This window comes from Callorhinus ursinus, unplaced genomic scaffold, assembly GCF_003265705.2.
Source record: "Callorhinus ursinus isolate GAN/ISIS: 27379988/994484 unplaced genomic scaffold, GSC_fseal_2.0 scaffold8, whole genome shotgun sequence".
Classification (NCBI taxonomy): domain Eukaryota; kingdom Metazoa; phylum Chordata; class Mammalia; order Carnivora; family Otariidae; genus Callorhinus; species Callorhinus ursinus.
Window position 1 is genome coordinate 44,782,022 of NW_027397070.1, and position 17,751 is coordinate 44,799,772.

General features: G+C 46.8%; 1 protein-coding gene and 1 long non-coding RNA gene across 3 annotated transcripts in view; one reads left to right on the plus strand and one right to left on the minus strand.

Moving 5' to 3' along the window:
* The window catches only part of RGS6 (regulator of G protein signaling 6), a 647,729-nt gene that overhangs the window by 569,172 nt on the left and 60,806 nt on the right, over window positions 1-17,751 (plus strand). Inside the window, exon 17 of one of the 2 annotated variants that reach the window (XM_073895514.1) lies at window positions 11,616-11,753. The exons of the other annotated variant lie outside the window; for it this stretch is intronic. Within the exon in view, the coding sequence (XP_073751615.1) occupies window positions 11,616-11,738 (123 nt within the window). The 3' untranslated portion in view covers window positions 11,739-11,753. Of the gene's footprint in view, window positions 1-11,615; window positions 11,754-17,751 lie in introns of those variants that run through there. 2 annotated transcript variants of the gene reach the window in all.
* LOC112822230 (uncharacterized) lies at window positions 1,020-4,512 on the minus strand. Its single transcript, XR_003207647.2, has 2 exons — window positions 4,408-4,512; window positions 1,020-2,657 (listed from the first exon to the last, which is right to left on the minus strand). It is a non-coding gene; the product is annotated as an uncharacterized lncRNA (long non-coding RNA).

Sequence of the window (17,751 nt, forward strand, 5' to 3'; positions counted from 1 at the left end):
ATTCTGATAACACAGTCAGATGTGATCCACTGGACTAGATGTTTCCTATGGGTCTTTCAGCCTGAGAACTGTATGGGAAAGAGGGTTTGATTGAAGTTAAGAAAAGACATGTAACCCCCATCTGCTTCTCCAACCAAAGATGGAGGGTAAAGGCCTATGTGTTGCAGTCTGGCTACACCCAGAATTTCTTTAAACCAATTCCAACCCCCTCCACTGGTTCTCTGCTTGTCACCCTCACAAAGCAACCAATCCTGGGTTCTCCTTCTGGAAGAAAGTTCCCTCACCTAGGGCTTAAGGATGCTTCATGTCTGCATGCACACACACATGCATACACACTCATGCACACGCACATGACTATGAGCCAATCTATTGTTAAATGCTTCTATGCATGCAAGACTCTGCCAACATGAACCCACTAAGCCTGCAGATGAATCTATCAGGTCAGAAACAAAGGGAAAGCTTTGGGATCAAACCAAACAATAAATTGCAAATTGGATCAGTGGCTCTTCCTCTAGTTCCACTGTGGAAGCACGTTATTAGCTCTCTGGACATGCTCAGTGGCTGGCAACATCCACACACATGACATCCACGAGGTTCCTCCCTGGTCAGGCATAAAGCAGAGGTGACCTTGATACTTCTCACTCCTAAGCCTTTAGCACCAAGGCTCGTGACTGCACTCAGGAGTCGGAGCTTTGGGCTGGAGAAAACCAACTTTCCCTTTGGCTCTCCCACATGATGCCAGCTGGCAAGCCCACAGAACTTATGCCAGTTCACTCACACAGTGTTCTGGGCCATTCCCCAGTTCCCTGCTGCCCCTCCCACCCCCTCCACAACCCAGCCTCATGTTATGGCAGAACAGGAAAGACCACAGAGCGGTTGGCCTCACAGAGGAAGGAGGAACTGGCAGAAGGCAGGAGTGCATCCCTCCAAAGAAGATAGATGGGAATGAGGCAGGATTTGGTAACTGAGCTGACAAATAACCCAGGGGCCAGTTCTAATGGAAGGCACATCCTGGGACATTTAAGTCTATAAATATTTATTGACATTGGCCATATGACAGGTGTTGTGCTAGCTGCTAAGCTTATACAGTTGAGTAAAAGTGGTCCTTGTCCTCAAAGACCACACCTTCTAGTAGAAGGTACAGACACGTAACCAACCACCTGGGACACAGGGCAGAGGGGCACAGCTACACACAAAATGCAACTAATTCTACGTAGGAGGAAGACAGGAAAAGGGCAGCATGAAAATTTCTGACCTGTTTAGGAGCAGTGAGTGGACCCCATAAGTGGAGCATGCCAGCACATGGAGACCTGCAATGAGGGTGAAGGAAGAAGAAAGGTCAGAGCTGCAGACCACAGGGAGGCGTCATGATGGCTCAAACCAGGGCAGGGTCTGGCAGTGAAGAGGGGGAAAGAGGGGACAGACTCACGAGATGCTGGGGGAGAATATACAGCTCCATGGTAACTCGATGAATATGGGGGCTGGACAGGGAGAGATGAATGAAGGAGGTTTCAGAAGACTCAAATCAGGATGGAAGAAGGCTGTGGGGTCAGTAGACCTAAGACCTGGTCCAAGGGGCATGAGGACAGAGCTGGCAGGCTGGGAGCAGACTTCCTGAGAATAAAGGCAGTGAGGGAGGGGGAAAGATAGGAGGTGGTGTTTGAAAGGGCATTTCAGACAGAGGTAGAGCCGTGTGGGTTGTGGCCATGGGCGTAGTGGAACTGGAGAGGAGGAGGCAGGCCAAAGTGGAGGAGGTGAGGGTCATCCCAGTGGATGTGGAGGCCATTGGGATGACAGCAGGAGGCAGAATGGAGGAAGAGCATAGGAGGTGGGGACAAGAGTCCTTATCCTAGCGGACTATGGAGAGGGGACCTGGAGGCCCACAGAGGGAGGACTGAGGGTAAGGATAGGGTGGACCACCCGCCGACGTTCCTCCTGACGGAGAAGGGCTCCTGGGCAGAGTTCACTGGTCAGTGGCCTAAGGACAGGAGTGAAGGGGATGGGCATGTGTGCCTCCAGCTTCATCCAGATTGCCCTCAGAAGTACAGCTGGGATGAAACTTCTTTCACCACCTCCATCACTTCTAGAAATAAAAGCCAGTCCCATTTGGAAGCCGATGCTGCATGTGGTGCTCTACACAGAGCTGAAGCCCAGGCCGGATGACTTCTGCTCCCACACCTCATTTTCATCGGCCCTGTTCCTCTGTGGGAAGGGGTCTAGGATGGCTGGAAGCTCCCCTTCCTGGTCTTCAAGGGCCATCTGGTGGGACCGCCTCTCTGGAAAGCAGTCTGACGACAGTATTCCTTTAATTTTTTAGTCATCAGACCCTTTTGTGGGGCTCGAAGTGAACTGGTTCTCACCAAATTCCAGTCTCCACTGAACACGGCCAAGGCAAGATTCTCCTTTGTTTGTGGCTCTCCTGTCACCTTTTTGCTTTCCTTTTCACAGATTTTATTCTTCCAACTTTTCTATTTAGGGCATTTCCTCCAAATCCTATAAAACCAGTTTAGATATGTCTCTGTTTGGCCACATAAAGGTGGGCACCCATACACGCAGGCCTGCCATGTATGGAGTTCCCAAGAACAAAGTGAGATCCTGTTGTTCTCTTCCCCAAAAAGTGCATACAGAGTCTTCACTGAATGGCATCATCCTGGAATCTGTAACAGAAATAAAATAAAGGATGATGATTTATAGCAGAAGGACCCAGGTCTCCAACACATTAAGGTCATTCCTTTAGTGAACCATTAAAGCAGCAGACAGGTTAGGGACAAATCTGGAAAGGTGTCCGAGGCCAAGTCTGTGCCCTTGAATAGTTCCCAGGAGTCTGCCCAGGGCACAGGCGCATAAATGAATATGGCTTCATGTGAAAAACACTAAAGTGAAAGGAATTATAAAGTATTTTGGAATTCTGGGAGACAGATTGGGAGAAACTACAGAAGATTGGTGATATTTGGACTGAGGCTAAGGGGTAAGTAGGCATCTGTCAAGGGGGACACTAATGAAAGGGATGCTGAGGATCTTTCAGGAAAGGAAATGATGTGGGCAAAAGCACAGGATTATAGAAGCCCCTGAGTGGACAGGGTATTACTTCTGAGCGGGTAATCACTGCCCCTGGTCATCACTGTCGTGTGCCACGTATACCGTCTGTCTCTAGCACACCATCAAAATTAGGCCAGAGAGAAGCCCTCTGGCTGGCTGGTTGCTACACGAGGTGGGAAGCCTGTCATCCAAGTAACAAACCCAATTCAGAAAGCATTCCTACAGACCTACTAAGAGATTACAGAAGGGCAGGAGGTGGAAGAAATGTCCTGCCCCGATGCCCAGAGACACTATGGGGAAGCATATGGACCTTCAGAGGCGCCTCTCTTGGGTAGGCTTTCCTATGGCCCCAGGATAATGATATCCAGTGACAATGACCAGCCCCACCGATGTCCCAGAGACTCATCCCTTAGAGTGCTGGTTGCTCAGCACTAACCGAGGGCCACCAGAGACCAACAATGTACAGTCAGGGGTGCTGTCTCTGACCACAGAGTGCTCACAGTCTCGGGGCCCAGATGAGACCCATGCAGAGCAAGGAGCCAGCAAGCCCCCTGCAATGACATGCCCAACTTGGGGCGCCTGGGTGGCTCAGTTGGTTAAGCGACTGCCTTCGGCTCAGGTCATGATCCTGGAGTCCCGGGATCGAGTCCCGCATCGGGCTCCCTGCTCAGCGGGGGGTCTGCTTCTCCCTCTGACCTTCCTCTCTCTCATGCTCTCTACCATTCTCTCTCTCTCTCTCAATAAATAAATAAAATCTTAAAAAAAAAAAATGACATGCCCAACTGTAGCTGGTAGCAGTGATGCAGCCCCTCAGAAAGTAAAAGTCAGCTCCGTGTGGACTGAGCTCATCAGAGATGGGTGCAAGGAGCAGGTGGGTGGGGCATGAGCTGACCCATGGAGCTTGGGTGGGATCTGGACTCTAAGAGAGGGGACAAAGAACAAGCTGGGGGAGCACTGTCAGGCGACTCCCAAACCTGGACACCTGGGTCCTTAGAACTGGAAAACAACTTGCTGCTCACCTGTCCAGATTCTTAGCCATCACAAAAACCCTCCTGCAACCCCAACCATCCAGGCTCATCACTAGCTGGCTGCTGTCAGGGCAGGAGAAAGGAACTGAATGGAAAGACTGTCCGGCAGACACAAATCCCTCTCCGAGCTGCCTCTCCTAACAGTAACACCTTTCTGAGAGACCAATATCCTAAATCTTAAAACATTTTGCCTTGGGACTCAGGGGACGACCCTTCCCCCGACCCTATATCTCAGCAAAAATGTCATCCCCACCAAGGGCGGCAGTTTTGCCCTGCAGGACAGAAGCAATCAGTCTCCATTCTCGGCATCCATATTCATGGCAATCGTTCATGTTCTGACCTGTAGCCCTGTGTGGGATGTCAGCCTGGGAGCCAGGGCTGATGGTCCCCAGAAGTGCACTTCAGGAATTAGCCCACAGCCATCTGCCTCTCCTCCAAGTAACTCGGGCCCTGGGAGAAATAAACAGCTGTTGTCACTGCAGTCCCAGAGAAGCATGAAATAGGGCAAGGAGGAAGGGAGGTGGTAACTTGCAGAGCCAAGGCCGCTCCTGAGAGTGTTTGAAGGTTATTAGTGTGGCTATAATCAGGCCATTAGCCAAATGCAGGTGGAGAATGAAGTGGTTTTGAAATTGCTTTCCAGAGAAAGCAGGGTCTGTGTTGGTATAATCTATGCATGTGATCTCTTTCAAGTAGCTCTTCTGCTGCCTACATGACCAAGGGGCTAGGACTTGGGTCTCCAGCTAACCACAGTCAGAACTAGCCACTTCCCTGGCCCTTGAAAGGGGTCAGTGTGTGCCAGGGTGTGCCAGCCAAAGCCCTGCCTTCTACCTGTGCCACCTGCCCTGTGTGAGAGAGTGCAAGCCGTCGAGTCCCCGTCTCACACTCCCAGTCCACGTCTGGAGCATAAATACCTCCTTTTAGTTCACGGGCAGTGGCCTCATTCTGCACCCCAGTGCAGGCGGTGTCTAGTGGCCGTGCCCAGTGTGGCCATCCCATCCCCTTCAGGCTTCCCAAGGGCGTTCAACAGCAGGCTCATTTCTTTTTTTTTTTTTAATTTTTTTATTGTTATGTTAATCACCATATATTACATCATTAGTTTTTGATGCAGTGTTCCATGATTCATTGTTTGTTCATAACACCCAGTGCACCATGCAAAACGTAGCAGGCTCATTTCTAAGAGCAGCTTCTTGATGAGAGAAGGGTCCTCAGAGTCCCTGTGGATGAAGCCTCTTGCCCAGCTCCTTCTTAGCCACTGAGCAGACCCAGGCCTCCTTCCCAGGCTGAAGAAGAGGAAAGGGTGTTCCCACTTGCTCCTCCTTGAGGTGCCTCGCCATTGTTCATGGCGCCCCCAGCCATCCATTCCCTCGAGCCGAAAGCAGGAGTCTTGTTCTTTCCTTCAGCCCCTCCACAACCAATCAGTGACAAGTTCTGTCCTTGGATCTCTTCCGCCACCCTCCTCCTTCCCACTCCATTCCAGTTGTTTCCCACCGCCACAGCCTAACCAGGCCGTCTGCGCGCAGTTCAGCGGGAATCACGTGCCACAGATTTCAGGTCTGACCCTCGGTCGCCTCCGATCCAGCCTTTCAGAGCTCTCGTTGTGCTTCCGGGCGGGCTCCCAACGCCTCGTCTGCCCCGCGGCGTCTGGCGCCTGCGCGGCGGCCAGATGGAACCCGCTCACGGCATGCTGGGAGCTCGGCTTTCTCTCACCAGCAGGCTTCACACAGGCCACTGCCTCTTCCTGGGATGCTTTCCCTTCTCCTCCCTCCTCACTAAATCCCATTCCTCCTTCGGAGCTTAGCTCAGGTTCCACTGCTCTCCAGAAGCCTCCTCTGATCCCTCTTTCCCCCACATTTGGGATAAGGGCCCCCTTTTTATGGGCTTAATGCAGTATATTACCTGTACCTCTATCTCCCCTGCCCGTCTGGGCTCCTCCCAGGCAAGGATGCTGTTGTAGTCAACTTTGGATCCCCTAGGCCTATTACAGCACATAACAGTTTAAAAGCATTTCAAAAGGATCAAATGGCTGAATTCATGAAAGAACAAATAACACAAGCCCCCCGTGACCCAATGGGACAATAGCTTGTTGAGTAACTGGGGGTTGAGATAGCAGAACCCTGTGTGCAAATCACACATGCAGAACTAGGGAATGTTTTCAAACAGAGTACCTTCAGCTTCACCGCCGAGACTTCCTTGCAGTTCCGACAGGTGTAATCCCCCTAGTCCCATCCAATCAAATGTGCTGACTCGTGGTTCTGTGAGTCTTATCACTGACCCAAGGAACAACATTTGTAATTGGCCCCTAGCGTAGCCTGACTAGGCGTTGGATGAATGACTTGGCCATACTGCAAGGACTAGGAGCATAAGCACAGCCTCCATCATCTGGTTCACCTACCATGGGAACTTTGATGCACCGGGATGTGCTTTTTCACCCCAGATTAGATAAAATAACTTTTGATGCACTTACCTACTCTCTTCAGAGTAGGTTGATGGGAGCAATGAAAGAACCCGGTCTTCTGGGCTGACATTTGCTGGTTTCATGAAAAAGTGAAGGGAGACCAATTGAATTACAACCCGATTCACAAAGTGGAAACTGCTCTGTCTGGCTCAGCCTTCTTCTTGGGCCAGTTTTTCTGTCAATCCTCCTTGGTGCCTCAGCCCTCCCCTGGTCTCTTTCACAAGCTGGCAGATGTGTTTGATGCAATGCTGGCAAAATGACATACAGATGGTTACCCATATGGTGCCAGTTTGGATCTGACTCCTGGAGAAAATTCTGGAAGCCCACTGAGCTATGAAGGACACCCACCAACTTCCTGCACTAGGTCCAAAGCTGACTGCTCATGGGGACACAGGTGGGAAGCAGGTGTTTCACATAAATGGACTACCCTCTGCTAATCACCACCAATCAAGCCAGTGGTGCAGGGGAAAACAAAATGAGAAAGAATCATCATCCAAGAGGTGAAATGACTGGTGGCCAAGGAAGGGATGGTTTGGATTCACATAGCACAAATGGCCATATTTCAGGCAGGCTTTGCTTGAGAGAATGCCAGAAACTTGGAGACAAAGGGTTTGGGGACTTCAGATTTAATTCCAGTTGATACAATATCTGGGGGTGCTCAGTCTAACAAATTCCATCTAATGAGTGTCCACAGCAGACAAAGAACAGATTCATTCAGCCAATTGTTCAATGTTTATTGAACACCTACCATGTGCCAGACGCTGTTCTGGACGCTAGGGACAGAAAGGTGAGCAATTTCCATAAGGACCCTCCATTTTAGAGACTTACATTCCAGTTTGGGGAGCACAGAGATACAAAGAAGAATATGTCAGATAGCACTAAGTGCTACACAGGAAGGTAAAATAGAGTGACGTGATAACAAAGAAGTGGGTGGTACTTTAGATTGGGTGACTAAGAGGTCCTTTTGGAAAAGCTGACATTTGAAGCTACAGGCTGAATGACAAGGAGGAACCAGCTAACCACACAGGCATCAAGGGAATAACAAAAGCTAAAGCCCAAGGTGAGACAGATTGATGCTCAGCTAACCCCAGAACACTAATGACTCCCAAATTTACACTTGCAGCCTACACATTGATTTTGAAATTTAGTCTCACTCCCTGAAGTCTCAGGAAGTTCCAGCTCAACTTTTCCAAATGTGAACTCACGGTCTCCGTCCCAAACCACCTCCTCTTTCTGTATTCTACATATCAGTGAATGATGTCACTATCCACACTGCTCACAAACCAAGGGGCTGGACATCATTCGCTGCAGGTTTGGGTTTCCCGTGAAGCAGCCTCTTAGATGAAGATTAGCATAAGGAGATGTGCTAGAAAGTGTTCTTGGGATGTCCACCTGTGGAAAGGAAGGGAGGAAAGCAGGATTGGAAAAAGAAGATGTTGAGCTGCAGGGAAGTGTCAGCTGAGGCTTCAGCCAACTCCAAGGGGGCTCTGAATCTGTGATGGCCCTCAGAGTTGTGTCAAGGCAGGACAAGGGGCCTGGGCTGTGGATTTTGTACCCTGATGTCAATCCAACACTGAATGTAGGCTGTCCATGAAGGTGGTGTGGCCTTGGACAAGATAACTGTCTTCAGCCGAGGGCAATTCTCCCAGGGGTTGGGGGTGTAAGCCCTTCAGTCCTGAGGGAATCAGGGTAACACCTCAAAACATCTACTTCCCCCTTTGTTTCATTCCCACCATCCGATAGAGATGAGACCTGTCCTGGGTGTTGGGTGGGGGGGATCTGACTTTTTTACATCTCTCCCACCTATCCTGTTCTCCCCTTCCATCTTGCACGAGCTCAAGTCTCAGAATTTCTCATCTGGACTAGCTCTTCAACCAGGTCTCCCTGGCCCCCTCCAGTCTATACTCCACATGGTTGCCACGTGGCTGTCTTATTTTCCTAAGACATAAATCTAAGCCCACTACTCTGCTGTTTAAAACTCTTCAGAAGCTATCTTCAGAATAAAATCTTAATTCTCTTCAGGATAAATCTAGATTTCAGATCACAGAATTTCAGATCCTTCACGACCTGACCCTGTCAATGCCTCTGTCCTTATCTCTCCCCATCCCCACCCCAGACTCTATGCTTTGGCCTTTCGGCATGAGTCCTGTGTTGCCTAAGTTTTCCTTTGCACATGTGGCTCTTCGGCCAGGAAAGCCTTTCCAATCTCCATCCTCTCTGACTTTTGGGACTCGTTGCAGTGCTCAGTCTTGAAACAATATAACCATCCATCCCACTACCCCCATCCCACCAGGTCATCTTGGCCTTGTCTCTATCCCAAAATTCACAGTTCTCTCCTAAGGACCTGATACCTTGTCCCCCTTCCCTGTGATTCAGCAAGATCCCTAAGAAAAGAGATTATATCATATTCTTTATAATATCCCAAATACTATCACAGTGCATGACACATAATAGGCACTCAGTAAACATTTGATGAATGAATCAATAGTCAACCCATGAGAATAAGAGAAGTTAGTAATGTTGTCTGAGTTTTTTTTTTTAAGATTTTATTTATTTGAGAGCAAGAGAAACAGATAGTGAGAGAGAGCATGAGGAGGGAAGAGAAGGAGAAGCAGGCTCCCCACTGAGCAGGGAGCCCAACACGGGGCTCGATCCCAGGACCCTGGGATCATGAACTGAGCCAAAGGCAGATGCTTAACCGACTGAGCCACTCAGGCACCCCTGTCTAACTATTTAATACCAAAATGAGGTACTCTAAGGAGTTCATCTACCCAACAGGGATGTAATAGCCACAAGGAATGGAGAGAGTGAATCCTCATACCAAGGCAACTGCCTCCACAGAGTGTAAGGACTGTGTGCAGCCATGACAGCCCTTTATCCCTGAGCATGGTTCTAACATAAGCTGGGGGTCAGCCATGTCTATGTATTTCTGGTAAGCTGGTGGACGTGCCCATAAGAAGCCCACCATGACTCACCTAAATACTCATGCCAAACCCCTTCTCACATGCCTTCCTGCACTATAGAGACTGAGAACAGAAAACCACATCCATTTCCAGACCTCATGTGACCTACTTTCTACCAAGCAGACGCACCCATCAGATAGTCAGAAAGTGGAAATGAGTAACGTGAGGCGGCAGTCATGTGCCATGAGATCAGAAGAGAGCTGTTTGGTTCTTGGTAGAAGCTGTGGTAGCAATTCTACTGCTGGGGCCCTGCCTCAGAAATAATGAAATGTATGCAGGTGGGCCCAGCAGTGGGCTTCTGCTCCAACAGTCAGGCGTTTCTCCTGGCTGGTCTCCTGACCTTTGGTAACATCATCCCCATACCTTATAATAAGTCCATTTATCCTTAAACTAGGATATGAATAGTACACCCATTTACAAGGAGGCCTGTGGATTGGAAAGTGTTCTTTCTGGGGGGGAGAAGCAGCCAGATGTGATGAACTTAACCCAGCAGCAGAGCCTCTGTCGTCAGAAGGATAATTCTGTCATTCACATGCATCTCCTGGCCCAGCCCACAAAGACTCCTATTGGAATCCCATTAAGAACAGAACTGTCAGTGAAAATAGAAAGAACTGTCGACTAACACTATGTACAACACTGAGTCACAGTCAGCCCTGCTTAGCCACTCCCTCTCTAACAGAGCAAGTAGATGGATTCTGCCCCACTTGGCTTCAAATTATTCTGCAGCTATCACATCCCAAAGGCTTCAATGAGAGGGGGACATCATCACCACCAAGAGCTAGCAGTGCCTGGTTGGATGACCAGTAGGAGGCACTAGAACCAGGGGAGCCCCCAGCTGGAGCAATGGTCATGCTAGAAAGGGGAGGCCTTATTTGTGAACTCTGGTGCAACTCTCCCTGAGTTCTCCCAGAATACCTGGGCAGAGGAACATGTTGAGTGGCAAGTATGAGACACTATTTGGGGACCCCGGCAGTACTGGGGGAACTCTCATCTGTGAGCCCCTGGGAGTTCCCAGGGATATGTGGGGAAGACTTGTTCCTGGGCTTATGTATGGGGCTTCTCAGAGACCCCCATAAATGTCATCAAGAACACGTGGGGGACATGTCCTTAGACTCCCAGAAGAACAAGGCAAAGACTATGGTTGATGAACACATGAGAGACACCTCAGAGGACACTCACCTTTATACTGGAGTACTTATTGGGAGAGTGAATGAGGCACTCCTAGGCTCAAAATATTCTGGGGGGGCATTCTGCGTGACCAGATTGAGGCAAAATCCAGTGAAATTTAAGGATTACAACTCATATGATGTTCTTTTTCCCCACAGGCCTGGGGGCATTTTCACATTCATTTTGGTTACTGAGCATTACACCCCATCCCCCCTTCTGAGAGACAAACTTATTATTTAGGTCTGGCAATTCTTTTGTTGAGGTCACTATCAAAACTTGTGGGACTGGGAGCCATTTTGACCCTGTCTGGTGACCTTGCATATCACTGCTGTGCTCCATTAGGCAACAAAGTTGCAATTTAACTCCCAGAAGGCAAGCTTTTGTCCCTTCTTCTGTGGGACCCCCTCAGTGTTGCCCTCTTGCTAGTCACAGAAAGGGGAACGGGAGCTTTCAGGAACCAGTTGGCCTGTGTGAAGAAAGGAGGGTGCAGGGTCCCCGGGCATCAGAGGGTGCCCCACCGAGCCAGCACCCTGCTTCCTAGTCAGCTGCCAGCCGATTCTCTCCTCCCCTACCTCCAACGCTGAACACTTCTGCCCACTGCAACTTCTTTGCAGAGTTGGGAAACGTGCCTCAGAAACTCATCTGAGAATAAAAGATATTAATAAACAGTTCACAGAAGGGGAAAAACAAATGACTACTGAACACTTGGAAAGGTGTCCAACCACACTAATAATTGAAGAAATTCTACTTAAAACCAGCTCCCATTTCTACCCATTAAATTAGCAGATTTTTTTTTTTTTCAAATAAGGATACCCAGAGGTGGCAACAGTGGTGTGAAGTGGGGGTTTTATCTTCTACTGGTGACACTTTAAATTGGTACACACTCTTTGGGAAGCCATCTGGCAGTACATATCAAAAGCCCTTAATATGTTCGACCCTTTAACCTTGTTACTCTGCTTTTAGGAATCTATCTTAAGGAACAAACCAGATTCCTGCAAGAGGACATGCACTGTACTGTTATTGGAGCAATCACAAAACAAAAGTGGAAACAAAAATGTTCAACGGCAAAAACTATTAAATAAATAATGGTACGTGTGCATGGCAGAATATTAAGAAATGTTAAATATCATATTTTCAAACAAAGTAATTACATGAAGAACTTCTTATAATACAATAATAAGTGGGGGAAGCACAGGGTTTAAAGACACATAGGGACTACCTGACCAAAGACCTGACTTCAAAATATAAAACAACTTTCCAACAAAATAAGATGATAACCCGGTTAAAGAGTGAGCTGAAGACTTAAGGACACTTCACCAAAAAAAAAAAAAAAAAAAAAAAGCATACAAATGAACAAAGCACATGAAAAGATGATCCACATCAGTAGTCATCAGAGAAATCCAAAGGAAACCAATGAGCTAGCACTACACACTCACCAGAATGTCTACAATCAAAAGGGAGAATAAATACTAAGTATTGCAAAGACTTGAAGCAAATGGAACTCTTGTTTACTGCTGGTGAGAGCTGAAAATAGTTCAACAACTTTAGAGAATGGTTTGGCAGGTTCTCATAAAGTTAAACATACTCTTACCACATAAACTAGCAACCCCAATCCTAGGTATTTAACCAAGAAAAATAAAAGTATATGTCCACAAAAAATACTTGAATATGAACACTCACCATTACTTCATCAAAATGGGCAACAACCCAAATGCTCACCAACAGATGAATGAATAAGCAAACCGTGGCTCCTATAAATAACAGAATATTACTCAGCAATAAAAAGAACAAACTGGTGATTTCTACAACAATCTGGAAGAATCTCAAAAAACATTATTCCAGGAAAAAGAAGCCAGACACAAAGTATATATACTGTGTGTTCCATGTATATAAAATCCTAGAACAGGCAAAACTAGTAGTTCCTTGGGCCTGGGTGAAGAAGAGGATGTAAGGATTGACAGGAGGGGAACAAAGGAACATTTTGAAGATAGAAATGTACTACATCTTGACTGTGATGTGTTTGTTCAAACTCTGTGAACTATACACCTAAAAGGGTACACTTTATTTTATCTCAATAAAGTTCTTTTTCTTTAAGAATATGTTATAGAGACTTTCAGTAAAAAATAGCACATTAACTACATGCATCTCTCTTTGAGACCCCACGAAACGATAGTAAAGGAAAAAAAGGATAAGTAGGGGTCTCAACTTCAAAAGACATGGCCAGGTTGGAAATTGGATGGACAGGTGGTAAGTGACCCAGTGGGGTGATGAGTCCCTCAGCCTAGAGCACATTCACTGGGTGATTCGGCCAAAGGAAGAAGCCTGGGCACTCAGAATGTCAGTGTGAATCAGGGCAGGAGTGAGACCAGGGAGTGACTGCAGAAGGATTCATTGAATAGCTGTAGATGAGATAGTCTGTTCCCATACCATGATGTGCTGTGGCACAGAAAGCAGTCAAGTGCCCCCTACACCACCTGTGATAAGACACCAGTGTGTTCCACTCTTACACACACACACACACACACACACACACACACACACACACACACACAGATGTATCGATATAGGAGACCCAGATTATAGGAACCCTCCAAGAAAGTAAATCAAAATTATAGAGGACAGAAAAGATAAGGAAATCAAGACTCAATCCAGAAACTCCATATGCAAATAGTAGGGCTCCAAGGGAGAACAGAGAAGAAATCATCAAAGAAATAATACAACAAAACTTTCCAGAGCTGAAGGACATGAGCCTCCAGAATAAAAGCACCGTCAAATGCCTAATACAATGACTGGAAAACCACCTGTACTTGGTACATGACTGAAAATTTCAGAATCCTAGGGATGAAGATAAAATCCTGAAAGTTCAGGGTATAAGAAAGAAGTCATCTGCAAGGGAATCAGAATCAGGCTGGCCTTAGGTTTCTCATAAGCAATGAGGGTGATGATTTCAATGTTCTGAGAGTGAATTGCCCTGAATCTAGAATCCCAGACCTGACAAAAGCACCAATCAAATGTTACAGTGGAATATATTCAAGGGCTTAAAAAATTTACCTCCTTCACACCAAGTTTCTGGAAGTTACTTCATGGACTGCAACCAAACAGAAACCTAGAAGATATTGATCTATAGGCAGTGTAGATCAGAGCAAGCCAGAGAATCCGGGAGCCGAGCCTCTGGAAAGCAACATACATACTGACTTACCTGGTTGGATGAAAAAGTTGGGGTAAAATAGAGAATGTAATAAAGATAAAGCAAAGGGACAAGGAAAATCTAGGCAAAAACAGAGCCCTTCAAACAGCAAATGCGCCATTGGGCTACCGCTTGGCTCTGCAGGAGCCATAGTGACACAGCCACAATGACATAATCACTGTTTACTGATTCTTAGCTTTCCAGAACAACCTCTAGGAAAGATGGAAAACTTAGTGGCTGCATGTGGAACATTATGAAGAAGCTAAAGTACTGCAGACCAGGCAGTTGATCCATGGAATCTGGGAAGGGGATCTGAGAAAGGGCGGGCTGCTGGGGAGTGTTACTATCTTCCCTGTAGAACATGAAGGGTCAAAATAACTGTAGAGTTGATGGAACAAGATTAAAAAGATTTGGGTCTGTTGCTTGTAGTGAAAAGTAACCAGTAGGGGAATTATCACTGTGGAGGAGACGGGGACGAGACAGGGACAGAGAAGCCACATCATGAGAGCAGGAAGTCTAGGGGGTAATGTCTAACACTGAAAAGCAGGAAATAGTGGTAGACCCGCGTCAACTGGAGACACAGGCTGACAAAATCACCAGAAGAAAATACCAGAAGGGCTCAAAGCAGCTGTCTCTGAGGATCAGGACTAGGGATGGGAGGAGGTCAACATCGGGACTGCTCTTCATCCTAAATTCTCCTATACTTGCCATTTTTATTTAATCATGTGTACATATTACTTCACTAATTAAAAAAAAAACACTTAAAAGAACTGTAAGCAGCATGCAGTTGCCAATATTCTAAAACATGCACAAATAAAATCATAGAAAAAAGACTTGAAAGAAATATAGTAGCTGTGTCTGAGTGGAAGTTGTGTTATGCTATTTAACTTCTTTCTACTCTTCCATTTTCCCAAATTTCCTGTAATGAGTATCCATTATTTTTAGAAACAGGAAAAAATATTATATAAAAAATCAAAACACTGTTTAGGAACCAGTTTTACATGATACTGGAAATGAAGTGAAGGAAACAAAATTAAATATAAAAATGAATTCAATTATTTAAAACAATATGCATGAAAGTAGAGAGACTTAAGAAAATATTGACAGTAATGATCTTGGTGGTAGCGTTAGGGGTGATTTTTCTCATCTTATCTTTCCTTTTTTCCCCCCAATATGTTTTTTGTAATAAGCATATTAAACCAGGTTTGGCTGGAGAACTAAATTTCATCTTTCCATCGGCTTCAGACCAAAATAATTATGTAATGCCTCTGTGTGGTGCTGACACCTAGAAGGCCTTGGATGAGCACTTGTGGCATTAACGGAACTAAATGTAAATGAGTTCTCTGGTTTCTGGTTCAAACTAAGCCAGCAGGCCTCAGCAACTCAACATTTACCTGGTGCCTACTGTGTCCGGTGACCTGCGGGAGAGGCTGTGTGGGTTCAGGACATGGAGGGCACTGGCTGACTCTGATCTTGACATGTGACAGACCAGTCTGCAGAAGAGAAGAAACACCCACATGGAAAACAGATGGAAAATTTGCCCATAGCTACAGTGAATGGGTACATCTAGGCTGAAGGGGTGGGTATTTTCCTAGGCCAGCTCCCCCACCTTGGAGATCCTCGGTGGTGGAATCCTCAATGGCAGCCTCTCCTCTCCTCTCCTGCTTCTCTTGCCAATGCCTGCTTTCCCTTCTACCACCTAAAACCAACAGAGGCCCTGGGAAGCCAGTTCCCCTCCTCCTCCCCAGCCCCAGGAGGTAAGAGGCCTCTAAATGTCTGAGACAAGAATGGAAAGCAACAAACACCTGGGATTCTTTACCACCCAACCACACTTGACTCCAGGGGAGCTAGGCTTAATCAGTCTTCCTATGGAGAAGCGAAAAAGCCAATAAGAAGAAAAAAATAATGAAGAGTACACTGAGCTCTCTCTGAAAATGCTCTCCAAAGGAAGGCTGTGAAGTACCCAGTGTGTTCTCTGGCCAAGTGCATCCACAAGACTCTCTGGTGATCCCAGCCAAATTTGCTGGTTCCCAAGAGACTGTCAACAAGACAACAAGAAATGCATGACATGGGCATGGGTGCACAGTGATCTCTATTTCAAGCATCAGAATTTCCTTGGTTGCCCCATCTTCACCTGCAATTGCATCAAGGCCAAAGTATATGTAACAAGATGTTAAATTGAAAGTTTTGCCCAAGGCATCATGATAAACATAACATTCTAATGTGGTGCCAGAAGAAGATGCAAATTTTCAAGGTAAGATCCAAAAATTTGTTACCAAACTCAAACTTCTCACTGACACTCACACTGAGGGCATGAAATGATCTGGCTTTTAGAGATTGAGGGAGAGGATCTGTAGAGAAGATTTATTTGGAAAAAACATACTGATGTGCTGTAAGCCTCAACCCTTCCAAGAGGGAGGATGGGGAGGTGCCTATTTCTCTTCTCAAATCTCATGAAAGGGACTTCAGAAAGCTTGGTACATGTACCCTGGAACTGGAGGGACACAGTGGACCCATGATGGATTCCAGGCTGGAAATCTAAAAGGCAGGAAGAGATGGGCTGGCTGGCTTCTCCCATCATGAATGGGAGGAGCTATTTCTGCAGCGTGGAGACTGACCTATAAATCCCAGTGTATGCCTGGACAGGGACACCTGGGTGTTTCCCCTGAATGGGATTTGAGCCAATGATACGAGAGAGCAGTTGTGGTCAGGTTGGGCACTGTCCAAGAAGGGCCTCCAGGAGGGGTTAACAATCCTGTAAGGAGAAGCTGAAATGATCTCCAGTTCCTATGTGTGTGGGAAGGGTTGTAATGAACTAGAGGAGAATGACTGCCCAGGAAGAGGAACTGAGAGGGAAAAAAGAAACCTACTGTCCCCACCCCTTCACCAACCACAGGCTTCCTGCCTGCAAGTAGCCATACTGATGAGTTGTAGATCTGGTATTGCATGCGCCTGGGCACTCTGATTTCTGGGTTGAGACAGTGTCTGAGAATTAGCATGACTGCAGGACTTTTATTATCTAAGAGGGAGCTGAAAAGGCATGAAATGGCATGAGTTTCCATCCAATGAGAAGGAAGAACTTTCCTCCTTGAATATATTTGAAAAAGACCATGGAAATGAAAATAGCGTTGCTGGGGCACCTAGGTGGCTCAGTCAGTTGAGCATCCACCTCTTGGTTTTGGCTCAGGTCATGTCTCCTGGGGGGTGAAACGAGCCCCACAGTGGGCTCCCGGCTGAGCAGGGAGTCTGCTTAAAGATTCTCTCCCTCTGCCCCTCCCCCCACTCACGTGCATGTGTGCGCGCACGCACACGCGCGCGCGTCCATATGCACGTTCTCTTTCTCTCTCTGTCTCTAAAATAAATAAATCTTTAAAAAAAAGAAAGAAAGAAAAGAAAATAGCATTGCTTTATACTTACCTCTCAAGGGTTCTGATTGCTCAAAGTCCACATCGTTCCGCCTGCCATGGAATCCACTTCTCTCCAAAACCAAAGAGCACTCTCTCCCCACAGCTGAACTCAGTTCCAGTCCTTTAGATAAAGCTATAGGTTGGCTAATGAAAATATTCAAAAGAATGGAAGAGGCGATCCTAAGGAAAGCGAGGAGCATCATGAATGCAGGAAACCCTACAAAGGAAGGGGTAAAGCTGCTCAATCCACTATTACTGTTCTCGGAACCTGGATATTCTGCAGTACCAAAACAGGAGGTCCAGAAAGTTCTACCAGCTCTACCAGCAGCACCAGAAGGAAATACCACGGATAGAATTATGATTCAGGGCAGGGGTCGGGGAGGAGAAGGAAAGAAGGAAATTAATGTCTTGGTGAGCACTTCACATGTGCCAGTAACTTTTACACATGTCATCTCATTTAATTTTTGCCACTGTCATGCAAGGAAACAGCATTATCCCCATTCTG